The sequence below is a fragment of the Triturus cristatus genome, chromosome 4_1 (genome assembly GCF_964204655.1).
Source record: "Triturus cristatus chromosome 4_1, aTriCri1.1, whole genome shotgun sequence".
Classification (NCBI taxonomy): Eukaryota; Metazoa; Chordata; class Amphibia; order Caudata; family Salamandridae; genus Triturus; species Triturus cristatus.
This window is the reverse complement of record NC_140585.1, coordinates 1,285,229,815-1,285,243,436: the sequence shown is the minus strand read 5'-3', so window position 1 is coordinate 1,285,243,436 and position 13,622 is coordinate 1,285,229,815. Positions and strand designations below refer to the sequence as shown.

At 44.0% G+C, this 13,622-nt stretch overlaps 1 protein-coding gene across 3 annotated transcripts in view; it reads right to left on the bottom strand.

Moving 5' to 3' along the window:
• The window catches only part of GLRX2 (glutaredoxin 2), a 95,857-nt gene extending 85,249 nt beyond the window's left edge, over positions 1-10,608 (bottom strand). The window contains exon 1 of one of the 3 annotated variants that reach the window (XM_085654793.1): positions 10,351-10,608. Coding sequence is in view for 1 of the 3 variants with exons in the window: in XM_085654792.1 (XP_085510918.1) it covers positions 9,811-10,055 (245 nt within the window). In the remaining 2 variants the exon portion in view is untranslated. Of the gene's footprint in view, positions 1-9,810; positions 10,305-10,350 lie in introns of those variants that run through there. The other 2 variants (XM_085654794.1, XM_085654792.1) reach the window with 2 other exon arrangements.
• Between the last annotated feature and the right edge of the window lie 3,014 nt (positions 10,609-13,622).

Below are 13,622 nucleotides of genomic sequence, written 5' to 3'. Positions count from 1 at the left end.
AGCTGTACCCAGCTGATGAGCCCATAACAAGGAGGAAACAGGTCCTGGATTGCTTGTGTTCTGGTTTCTGGGAAGAGGTGTGGAACCGCGGCCAGGGCGACTGACTCCGGAATCTGGGGATCACGGTTCAATCCCTGGCGCCGGTGACAGATTAGCCCAGCACCATGTGACTCTGGGCAATAGCTTGCTTAATCTTCCCGATGGCCCCAGCGCCTGGAGACCCTTACGGGTGATTGTTCGCGCTTTACAAATGTGGATTACAAATGTGGTTCAGGGAGGACCTGGCTTGGCAGTTCGGGCTGGACTGTTCCGATGAGGAGCAGGGTCAAGACTGATTTGCATATGGATGGTTCCAAACTAAGGTGGCATGGTAAGCAAAAGGACAATGGATTGGGATGGTACCCCGAATGATTGCCAGTGGATAAACAAATTAATAACAAGCATTCCTCCCATAACCTTTTGTGTGTTTCATGTACCGCCCTAACTGGCATGGGTATGACCAGATGTGGGACTCTTGCTCACTGTATCAATTGACCTGGCTTGGCAGTTCGGCTGAACTATTTCCATGAGGCACAGGGTCAATTCTGATTTGCATATGGCTGGGTGCAAACTGAGGTAGCAAATGGTGTCAACAGCACTGTGGCCAACATTCAAACTCACTCACCGTTCACCAGAAAATTGGTATTCTCTCCATGTTTTCATTTGAGACTGATAAAGGATGTTTTGTTATATTTATTTGGGACTCTTCTTCTTTTGCTGGCTGGCTCTTTGAGCTCCGCTTCCAAAATGGCAGCTCTTAGCGCTCTGCTGTTAGCAGTCTAGATAGACATTATGTGCCTTCCACCTGCTTATCTCCTCTTCGCTCAAGCGCTCCACTGAAAATGCTCCCTTTAACCGTCACTTAATCAAGGGAGTAGTGTTTCTTCAGCACTCCTGACAGAAACGCCTTATCGAAAACATTTCCCATTTTCTGTGAAATTAGTGGGTTGTTTTCTTTTTGATAAATCTGGTTTTATTGTTTTGCAGAATTTACATCTTGTAGACAGGCAACAGTCATCAAATAACATCGACCATACCGTAACGTATTAGGCAATAACGGATGAGCATGACCATGGACCAGGAACCCCCCACCCCCAAACATACAGCAATGTCAGTGATGGCTTAGTGGCAATTTGAACCGCAATTCAATAAACGGCTTCATGCTTTATAGGTCCAGTGCTATGGTGAACAGAGTCTACGCAGAGTCTTCAGGATACATGCATGTACAGATGTTAGAAAGAGAACAGTAAGAGGGGCAGAACTCAAGAAACCCCCAATAACCAAGAACAGCAGCATAGTCCGACATTTAAGTGTGTATCCCGCATTGTTTCCCCACTGCCTCTGGCCCCCCCCCCCCCCCCCGGCATCCCACAGGCGGACACCACCACTCAGGGAGCCCAACACTAGCCATCCTGAGCGTCAGATAGTACACAGGCATCTACGTGGCGAGCAACTGATGCTTGGTGGCCTATTCACCAATCCCCAGGAGAGCGCCTCTCCCATGTACAGGATGTCCTTCCGCGGTGTCCCCCCCTTCTGTGAAATTAGCTCTTTAATGAGAGAAGTTAGTTTTACTGACAGAATTATTCGTTGGAACCCCGTGTGAAGTCACATCTGTTATTTCCAGTAAGGAGAAGAATTTCCTAACAATCTTAACGCACATTTAGTCAGTAAGCCTTCAAGCTATTTAGTTAAATGTACTAATTCAACTTTTTCAAAGACATTAAGCCTCTTGCTTCTCATTTCTCCATACTCATTTGGAGAGGTTTTCAAAAGACGCTTTCAGAGACAGTTTGAGAAGAAATAAGAAGATCTAATTGTCATTGTACAACTACTATAGTATTTATTTAATTGCAACTATTTAGAGAGAAGCTAGTCCACAGAGTTACACAGGTAGTAGAATGAGTGCAAGGCAGGAGTGGAAAAGAAAATTACATTATAGGAAAATAATTATTTTTTTTAGTTGTTATGCTTACCATTTCTGTAGGTGTAGCAGCATACTTGTTATAAGCAAGAGTATTTGAGAGTAACTGAAGAAAGGAAGTTACTGAGAAGGAAACTCACCTGACTGTGGTGGTCTCTCTCTTTTCTCTTGCCCTCCCCTTTCCCCTCCTTCGTGCTTAGCTAGATATTAGTGTCTGACTGAGTATTGGTGTGGGAGGATCGGGAATCTTGCACTGCTCCTCAGGGGTTATGGAATGTAATAAAATATCTACTTGTCCATGGGGCAGACCGCTTCATAAATCTACTTGTCCTTTAACAAAACCCACTTGTCCCTTTGGTGCCATGTAGTGCAGCGACAAATTATGGCAGCAATATCATTATATAACAGCTCTGATATAGCCTCTCTGATTATGCCAGGGCTCATACCATAGTAGTGTTTGAATACTTGCAGTCCCCTATTTGTTGCCACGTTTCCGCTGATCTACATACTGGGGCTGAAGGTAGTGGTAAGCAATAGTTCCAGGGTTAGAATGCACTTTTGAGCCTGTTCAAACCTACTAACTTGCATGTTTTAGGGTTTTCAACAACTCTTCTCTAATCTTTTCCCATACTGAGAAATGTTGGGAATTTACTCCTGACAATAGTAGACGTAAACCTTCTTCCATAGTTGGGGGAAAAAGTGGTTGTAGGGAAAGTGAACTTGCAAACACTCAGATTTTTGCCTGAGCAACTCTACACTTTCATATTTATGCATGCTAAAATGCCGTTCACAAATATTTTCTAGGAGTACTATTTCTTGTCCTATTTCTGTAAATTCTTGGGCATTCACAAAAGCTGTATAGCTGCACTTAATGCAAGGACATATACCATGGGTGCACTTTTGAGACTTTCTTCAATAATTGGGCCCTAATTTGGTCTGGCGTTGACCATGACCTTTTGCGTTTATTAAGATTGTCTCTCTCTCTGTATCAGCTAGCTTCACCGTGAATGACAGCATCCTGCTCTTTCACAAGATACATATCGGCACACAAAGTAGTTTTGTTCAGTGTCAGTAACTACTGTGGCAGTGTGTGCTTTTTGAGACCAAAAACAATGTTTGCTTTTGCCAATGTTTGTTATATTGGTGAGGGCCTGGCAGCTCCCACACCAATAAGGTTTTACAAAACCATGTCAAAACAATTCACACATTGACAAAACTAAAAAGCTGACCACCAATTTCAGATCTACTGGCTTTGCCAATGCTTGTTTATTTTTGTTTCCCATAATCTTATTGAAACTGGATACACTGATTTTCTATTATGAATATTTTTGGGAAACACTAGCATGCATCAACACGTTACTAAATGATGCTGCAAAGAAACTGTACATGAAATTTTACAGTAGTTTAGCAAAATGTTTTTTTTCCTGCTTTCATTGTTTATGAACATTTTATTTTGAAAGCAAAGAATCATCAATCTCGCTTTCAAGCGTTTTCAAATATTTGCATCAAATCAGAGAGCATTTTGGGAGCCTTACACATAGCCTCATTATTGCTAAACTTTGAAAGCGTATATCCACATTTTTATACTGGAACTACTGTCAGTAGTGCAGTCAGAGCTTACAACATTTACTTGGAGCGCTCACCCTAATAATAAAGGCTTTCAATTAATGAACCATAAATACAAGTATGAACAGCATTAACATATGGATAATATTACCCTACCCGCAGACAGTGCCCTTCCCTGATCCATAATGCGGTACTACAAACTGGCTGCCAAAGGGTTTGTGCTGCAGGGGTTTGGCCTACTTGTCCCAAAGACAAAATGCACATGAAAACTTGTTGCTCTTGACCCCAAACAATCTGTCCTGGGAGTTGGGCTATAGGAATTCCACACCCCTGATGAAACATGAAAACAGGTTGTCTTTGACTCCAAACAATATGTCCTGGGCATCGGGCTATAGGAATTCCGCACCCTTGAGTGAGTTTAATAGCTTATAAAAATCCAACAAGACAAATAGTGGAGCAGACGCAGAGATGGAGTGAGTTCCAAGCATAGGGGGCGAAAGCCGAAATGGCCTTGCCGCCTATGTGTAGCTTTCTAAATACGGAATCCTGTAGGAGATTAGCATAGCTTAGCAGAAGGGTTCTTGTTGCAGCATGTCAAAAATAGTGAACCCTTATAACTGTCAGAAAAATAAAGCTATTTGACACAAACATAGACCCTGGAAGAGATATTGGTGCTGCATGGGAAGCCAAGGAAGTAATATGAGAAGAAGTGAGATCTTAGAATATCTACTTAGACCTAACATGAGAGGAGTTACAACTTTTTGAATACGCTGGAGTCTGGCAATGATAGACAAGCAGCCCAACACACAGAGATGCAATAGTTTAGCCTGAATAAGTTTAATGCTTGAACAGCTTTCTCAAGTATTCTAGCAGTACAGAATTGGTTTTATGTTCTTCGTAAAGTTGAATCAGGTGGAAGAGAGTTTGACAAGCAGGAAATTGAATGGGAGTTTATTGTCAAAGATGACTCAGGTTCCATGCACAAGTGACAGGGAAAGGCCAGGCAGTTGACCATGCGGAAGATTTGCCAAATACTATAATCTCAGTTTTATCGGTCTCAAGAAGGACCATCTTGCAGAGCATCCATTTTGCGACTGCACTCCAAGAAATTTTAAACTGAGACTGAAGGGTGGCTATGTTGCACACTAGCCTGAGAATCAGTTGTGTATCACCTCCAAAAGAATAAAACGTCAACCCGAACGAGAGAATGATGCCTACAAAGGGTGAATAGCAAACAAATGTAATATAGCGAGGCTAAGGGCAGAGCCTTATGGTATGCCACAGTAGACCTAATCGAAGGAAAAACAAAAGGTGGCTAATTTCACAGCCATGTGCGGTCATTCAAGAAAGATGTGAATTATGCCAAGGTTATGTCACCAACTCCAGTACTGGCTAATCAATCAAGTAGGGCGTTATATGAGACAGCATCAAAGACCAACAAGAGATCTAAAAGAATAAGGACTACTTCACCTCCGGTATTAAGTATTAGGTGGATGTCATTGCCAGCTGAGACTAAATAGGCTTTTGGCACAAACCTAGGTCAAAAACCAGATTGCTGGAGGGGGGGGGGGGGGGGGGGGGCGGACGAGTAAATGGCTTCAGTGGAATGGTGACATTAAGCACATAAGCTTGAGAGCCGGCACTCACGTCAGATTTAAGTCTGGAAATAAAAAAAAATAAGAATAGCTGGCAAATGTTGGGCATTTCAGGATTGAAAAATGTACTTGCCCACTCGCTATGGGAAGTCAGATTTTATCAGGTCGAGCTATTTTTAGGACCTACTGGTCTGTCTGGCGAATGAACTTATGCTGGAAAGGAACAGGTGTACTGTTCATTCAAAACATGAATGAGTAATAAAGAGGCCTTTAAATATTTTTTTTTTTTTATCTAGACACATGCCTTTAAATCTTGTTTTTTTATCTAGACACATATCAGTTCAAGCTCTTGACCCACGCCTACATAGCCCTCCACAACATTGTACCAAACTACATGAACCACCACATGACCTTCCTACTAGCCCCACAGAAACTTGTGCTCACGCACCATGCCCTCGCACAGATGCCGTGCATCTGCTGCAGTCACACCAGAGGACGATCCTTTTCTCACCTAGCCGCTAAAGCCTGGAACACCTTCCCTCTCCACCTATACACCTCACCCTCACTCAACCTCTTCAGGAAAGGACTCAAGACCTGGCTCTTAGACTGATACTGGCAGTACAGAACCTGGATTCCCCACGGGGTGATGAGCAGTGCTCTACAAATACTGATTGATTGACATTTGCTGTCTGTTCAAGGACAGTGGTCAAATGTCAGTTTGTCCTTTTAGGTTTCGCCTAAGCAGCGCTTGCACTCTCTCTTCAAAACATGCTGTATTCAGGATATGGGAATAAAACTCCGCCAACTTTCGGCCCATTCTTTTTAATCGGCTCCTGTCCCTGTTCTTTGTAAATGGTGACTTGTCATTAGTCAATAGACTTAGTAGTCCCTCCTTAGTACCACCTTGTCTCTTATTGTAACCTCTCATGAAAAACCCCGTTACATGACCCCCCCCGTTACATGTGTTGTTACTCCCAAGGTTTAAATTACAGCCTCAGAGCACTATTTTCTAAAAGGGCCTCAGGCAGGACATATGCTTGGCCGTAAGCAAGGCTGGCAGTGGTTACTTTACTTGCTAGCACATCTCACATTTATATAAGACCTTCTATAAATTTCCCTTCATCAGGTCCACACAGAGTACAACCTAATATGGAATTAATATAATAATTATATTGTAACATTTCAAAGCTACTAATTGTATCCGTTAACATAACTATTTGAATGTACTTGTGGTACTGTCTTGCATGAAATGTATCATGGGTAGGGTGGATTTACCATATCTTTTGCAGGGTACAGTACCATATGTGGACAAAAGAAGTCCCGTGGGACCTCTCTTGGCAACATATGGTACTGCACCCTGCAACATAGCTAGGTAAAAAAACACTGCCATTTATAATGCCAATAACTCCAACTTTGCATGGTGCATGGGACCTCTTTTGGCCACATATGGTACTGCACCCTGCAATATGCCAAGTAAAAAATACTAGCATTTATAATGCCAATAACCCCAACAAATGCAAGACTGATTGCATTACCAATGCAATAGGTCTCGTATTTGTTAAAGTTACAGCTGTTGGCCTTGAAAATGACAATGTTTTTTACTTTTGCTTTTTTATAAACATTGGCAATAGTGCTATGCAAATATAACAACCCCACTGAAAATAAAAAAAACAAAAGTCAAAAACAATGTTATTTTCAATGCCAACAGCTCTAACTTTAACAAATGCGAGGGCTATTACATTACAAATTCTTGTTACTAATTGCTTCAAATCGTATCCTGGAAAAGTGTGTTTACTTTTCTCTTTCTACAGTTAGAGGTCAAGTGAGCTGCCCGACAATCATTATGAAACAAAAGGCTTCTAAGATGTCAGTTTTTTTCCTAACACAAAATATTTAAATAGTCTGTAAATGACTAGTACAAATATTTTTCAAAATGGATCAGAAATTACTAAAGCACATTTTTTATTTTGTAATTCAGAAGTGTGGTGCTAACACAGATTTAAATAGCAGCAAAACAAATAAGTACGCTTTACTAGGTGACGTGCAACTGACAGATTTGCAGAAACTAGATTTCCAAACATTCTTTGTACACTATATAGTTTTATAAGTAAAACTGCATGTCAGTGGGAAATTGTGGCCATTTCAATTAAAAATCTGCTGATTGCAAATGACAGTGTGCTTCCATTTCATGCTTTATTTCTGTATTTATTAAACGTTTTTAAACATAATTTGAGAAACATTCCAGCCCCCACCCTTATGACAATGCTGTTAATGAACAAAGAGGCAAGTAAGGGGTCTTGAGTATCCTACATGCGGCTAAATTTGTATTATATACGGAGAAAAACATTTGTCTAATAAATCAAACAAAAGAGTTTTTTTGTACAGCAAACAAGCTGAACTCGTGTATTTGAAGGTGCTCTCAGATGGGATACTGAAGAAAATGGTGGCTCAGTCAATTAAAATATTTACCCGGGGTCATATAATCTGAAACCAGTTTTTGGATCAGGAGCATTACAATCAGGTTGAGTAGATTATTTACATCACTAGACTTGCAGGTCCAGTAACATTTTTATGATTGTTTTGAGGCCTGAATTTGGTTTTGATCAGTCCCTCGTTAACTGAGCCCAAGGGTGACTGGTGCCGACAATCTTAGTAAGGATGCTTAAAATAAAAAAATACAACCTTGTGGACTGACCAGAACATTTCTGATACACATAAACTGTACCATGGAAAATGATCAAATATAAGGTTGATGGTGTGCAGTACAATGTGGGACCTTCTATGAATTAAGCTCAAGAGCAGCATATAAACAGATTAAGTCTAGTACCTCATTAGCTAAGAGCATATTTCGGATGTTAAAATATGCAAGAAGGACCATTTTGTCCATGTTTATTTTGAGGGAAGATCTGGATTCTATAAATGAGGGCAGTAACGACCTGGAGGGTCTAGTAGGCCAGTAATTAATATTTTGCATTTTATTTTTAACTAATAGGAATATTAATGGGAAGAGTCTTGGCGTCAGCAGGGTTTCCAATAGGAGAACTAGGGATGTTTGGAGAGGTTTTCCTGATCAAAACACAGCACCTCCTGTTCGAGACAGGCATTCAAGGCATGAAATATGGCTAATGGAATGCTTCTCAATACTGTTAGAGATCTTAGTCAGCGAACTGCCGTATAATAAAGCACAAGTAAAACATGGACCGTAAGGATGTAGTAGATCGTGATGTCTGTTCATGCCCATAGCCATGAGAAGTAGGAAGGACTGGAGATGGAACATTGGTGATACTGACTGGAGCAAGCAACCGCATGCAGTCGGTGTGGCAGTAGTGTGACACTGGCGATAATGCTGTGCTCAAAAAAAGGAGCAGTGTCCTCTTTGGCAGCAACAAGCCACATGGAACTTATAATTAATATAAACTACAAACCAATAAAGTAAAGCAATTAAAGTAACCCAGCAAACTTGTTTAGTTACAAACACATTAAAACAGTAAAAAGTGCAGGCTGAGACAGGCAACAACCCAAACAAATAAGAGAATGAAAGTTGCTTAAGTTAATTAAAGAGCTCAACCAGTTTAGCAAGAGCACTTGGTGAGTAAGTAAAGCATTTTTCTTCACAATGTATCGCTATGGAAGGTTACATATCCCTGTTAAAGGTCCACATGTCTTTACATAAGATGGGAGCACAATTCTGCAATATTTGGCAGCAGGGCATACTTGCCTCACCTCTGCTGATGTGACCTTAATCTAAAAAGTATACAGGTTTTTTTAAGTAGTTAATTCTAAAAAGCTGAACGTATTGCCAATTGATTCGGATAATGAGATGGCAAAATTGAACAAATATATTGTGAACCAGCAGTTCAGACAAAATGGGGAAAGGGTCATTCACCAGCTCAATTCTAATCTGAAGAAAACAATATGGAGTAAACAGGGTATATAAAAGGAAGTACATTAAAAGCAGTCTGCATTGGTAAACAGTGCTTAGTGTTACATAGGAAGCACTGCCCAGGAGACACCCATTGCTACACGTCTTTGGTCACTTGTTTGCATCCCTTTCTCCTTATCAGGGACAGAAAGAAACAACCACCCTCCTCCAAAATATTTTCCAGGACTCTAGTGTTGGAATTTTAGTGTTCAGAAAATGATGTTTAAAATATCATACCATACACAACTAGTAAAGTGGTAATTAATATATGACCCCAATTACATAACACAGGAATCTAAATCTACGCAACACTGGTCACTTGTCAAATTAGCACCCTATGTAGCCAGCCAAAAAAACAGCAACGCCTTGTTCTTCTTTAGGATGCTCTCCACTAATAATAACAACATATAAGCACTGAACAGTCCTGCTTTCATATGGAGCACTTTTTCACATTTTATATATATATAGAAAGAGAGAGAGAGAGAACATAAGGAAAATAAGGACAATATAGCCATATAAGTGGTGTATAGACAAAAAGTATTTGTCTTACTTCACAAAATTGACATCCCTTTTTGTTAAGTGTCAATAAAAAGGCTAACACAAATCCCCCATATCTCTGTATCCTTTGCCAATCAGACCTCCCACCTTACTGACCAGTGCTGAATTAAAATTCCCATACTTCTCTTTATGCACTTTGCCCGCTGGTCTATGCTTTAAAATTAATTAGATTCTCCCACCCAATTCAGAAGTGAGAGATAGATTACATGTGCCTGCTCTTGAATGTGCAGGTTAGACCCATCCTTCGCATACAGGTGAAAACCGCCATCGGTAGGCAAACCCACTTTCCGCCTACTAAACTGGCGATGGCCGTATTATGGCGGACATAGTAGCGGGATGGAACAGGGATGGCAGTTATAAGAGATGACGCTCCTACTGGAATGCCACCCCATATCTTGCCCCCAGGAGGAAGCCGAGACATCCATGGTCGGAGCTGGGCGCGGAGAGACATTGTCCGCGGCCAGCTCGCGGTACAAGATGAAGGTGGAACTGGACATGTAGAAGAAGGGTTGCCCAGTACGGACCGAGAGCAACCGGAGTCTGCCCGGATGCCCAAAACTCACAGCGTGGTGGCGTGGGATAGAACGCAGAGTCTTGCCGAGGGCAGGCAGCGGAAGATGAGCTATGACGCAAGTCAGGCCGTGTGGCTCTCGGCTGTGGCTTGCAACACAAGGTGTTATGGTTCTCAGTCCGGTTAGCGTGAGGCGGATTGACCCTCAAGTCCTTGGGCGAACACTGTTACTCACCTTCCCGGTGTTTCCTTCCGGTCTCAGGCGGGTGGTCAGGCTACCTAGCCTCAGGCCGCAGGCTATTCACAGAACAGCCTGATACTTAAAGAACCAGCCGCTGTCTTGATGCTGGAACCCGGCGCCCACGCACAGAAATGCAGGAGAGGAGGGGTGAATGACACGTGCAGCTCAGTGCCCGCCTATTCACAGGGAAGTCGGGCGTAAGGGGGGCTGCTTTTCCGCCCCTGTCTCATAGGTAACAGGATCGTGTGAGGTTTAGGGATACAGAGCCAGGGTACAAAGACCTTGATAAACTCAGTCCCCCCAGGATGCATGCTACTAATACACCTGCCCCCGAACTGATGCCAACTCGAAAATAAAGATGGTCGAGTCTCAAATTAACATTGAACGTGTTAATTCATATGTTAACGTCTCTTCAAAATAACAAGCATTTACAATGCAATAGGTCTCGCATTTGCGAGAGTTTAAGCTGTTGGCATTGTAAATGGCAGTGCCTTTTATTTATCAGTTTTACAAAACAACATATAAATATAAGGCGTTGTCATTTACAAATGCCAATAGCGCAAACGTTCTCAAATGCGACACCTATTGCATTGTAAATGCTTATTTTTGTGCAGCAGCACCTGCGGTCTCCATTGGTCAGTGAGGGTCACTGTGGATGGGGTATGCTGAAAGGCTGGACTTATCCTCCCGCTGGAACCAGTCCTATGTGTGCCCGGCCATGGGGCTGTCCAGGGTGAAATGCCGCTGACCGCGGCCCCCGCAGGGGGCCAATTGGCAGTCGGCGCCTTTAGTGCCCCCGGGGCACCGGTCACCCCTCCCCACCCCCTCCCACAGGGGGGGGGCGGGGACGCCGACCGGAGCCCCCCTCCTCGGGCTGGCCGGAAGTGACGCGCAATGCGTGTCACTTCCTGGCCCTGGTGTGAGGGGGAGGCTATTTAGCCTTCCCCCACCCTCCTGGCGACCTCTTTGTCGTCCACCTCGCCATTTCCCTCCCTACCGCTTACCCGGCGTAGGCGTTGGGTGGGGGGGGTTTCTGAGCGTTGTAATGTTTTCTTTTTTCGTTGCAGGCGGAGTTACAGGTCGATCTGGAAGCAGGCCGGTACAAAGGGTACCTCTGCGCGGCACCATAGGGGGTGCCTGAGCCAAAACCGAGGAGCCTCAGGGGAGGGTCCCGGAAGACGTGTCGGCGCCCCGCTAGTCCTGCGGGCGGTTGTGGGCCTGAACAACCGGGGGCTTGCTAAGCGACGCTCCGCCCCGAGAGGGAGGGGCGTGAGTAGAAGTTACCAACAGCACGTGATCGTAGAAAGAATCACCTGGATGGCAGCAACGGCAGGCATCGCTCCCGCGCTGCCCGGCTCATCAGGCGGGCAGGCGACCCAGTTGGTTGCCTGCCCTTGGATCGCCCGTAAGATAACCCACCCATTACATATTCTGGAATTATGTAATAAACCTGCAGCATTGTTACCCAACACCAACTGTCTTGTGTGTGTCATTTGGGTAACCTACTATGGGGGAGGGGGGACAGCGGGGTGCCCCTGGGGGTACTATGATGACTGCTGGAAACACACCAAGCGGTTCAAAGAGAGCGTGGCGCGGGGGGGGGGGTCCTGTCCCTGTGCTGGGGGGAGGAGGGAGGAGGGCGTGAGACATGCGGCCAACTACTGGCTTGTAATTGGAGTTAGGGCAGTGCACATACTGCTGCTTATCTTTGTAATTGGAGTTAGGGCAGTGCACATACTGCTGCTTATCTTTGTAATTGGAGTTAGGGCACTGCACATACTGCTGCTTATCTTTGTAATTGGAGTTAGGGCACTGCACATACTGCTGCTTATCTTTGTAATTGGAGCTAGGGCAGTGCACATACTGCTGCTTATCTTTGTAATTGGAGTTAGGGCAGTGCACATACTGCTGCTTATCTTTGTAATTGGAGTTAGGGCAGTGCACATACTGCTGGTTATCTTTCTAAGTGCTGCATACATGTGGTAGTTGGGAGGTGCAGACTGTACAGTCCGATTGCACATTTTACACCAGGATGCTTTAAAGTCTTGGATCTAATATGATAATGCCCAGCAGCGGGAGCAGAGTGTGTGGTGTTTGCATGCATTCATCTGCCAAAGGTTGTGCATTCGCTGCTGTACATGGACTGTTTGTTTCAGTGTGTTGTGATTTTGACCGGGATTTTTGGTTGAAGACAGCTGTATGTTTGCTGGGAGACCCCAGTACCACTGCAGTCGCCACAATGATAGTTCTTATGTTTCCACCGAGGGTGAAATATGCAGGGCAGGTGCTGCTCTCGCATGGCCGTCTGATCACCCCACATGACCTGAGTGCGGTGTGCCCGTGTGTCCGATGTCCACTGTTTCTAGGTATGGTTGGCTCAGGCAGGCAAGGTTTGTAGGCTGCTTATGTGGCATCAACCTAGCTCCAATCCACGCATGCGCACAGTAATGGAGTGCACGATAAGGAATGGCGAGTACTGGAACCAGGTATTGAAAGCAGGGAGGTATGACGGGTAGGCCACAGCACAAGAAGTGGGAAATCGAGAGCAGTGTACAGGGGGCGCAGAAGGCGGGGTCTGTTGCCCAGTGTCATCATAGAAAGGAGGTGAGACTTGAAAAGATGGGCCGATGGCGCGTGCCCTGCAGGTATTCCTGCTTGGGGAATGAACTGTGTACAAGATGTTGGTGTGGCAGATTGGGTCTTCACTGGGTTGTTTCCAGGCACACTGTGAGCATTTCATTGTCTCTGATCCCCCCGAAATCTTGAGGAGGGCGTGGTTTATACCCTTCCTTCTGAAGATGCCGAGTGAGTGCTGGCATCTTTAGAGGAGAGGGCTTTGCCCCTCTTTAATGGTGCCACACACTCTGCTGAAAATACTGCAGGGCTGAGGTACAGACCTTTAAAGAGAGATTGGTCCATACAGAAGTGTGGTCTGATCAGACACACTGTGCTCTAGGGTCACACAAGCCCTCTACCTCGCCTAGTCTCCTGTTTATTTTTGTAAAGTTCTATTTTGTAACATTTCTCTCATGCAACGTAAATGGTTCCATTGTACAGCGCTGCGACACCTTCGGGTAAAGTCCGCGCAATGTAAAAATGCATTAAATACATTTTAAAAAATAGTAAACAGGATTAATCAGCAAGAAAAGAAAGAGAAAGGATGAAAGAGAAGTGAAGTGGAGTAAATAAAAATTAAGGGAAGAATGGAGCGTGGAATAAGTAATACATGAAGAGGTGATGGAGGATGTGAGGAATGATGGAAGGAG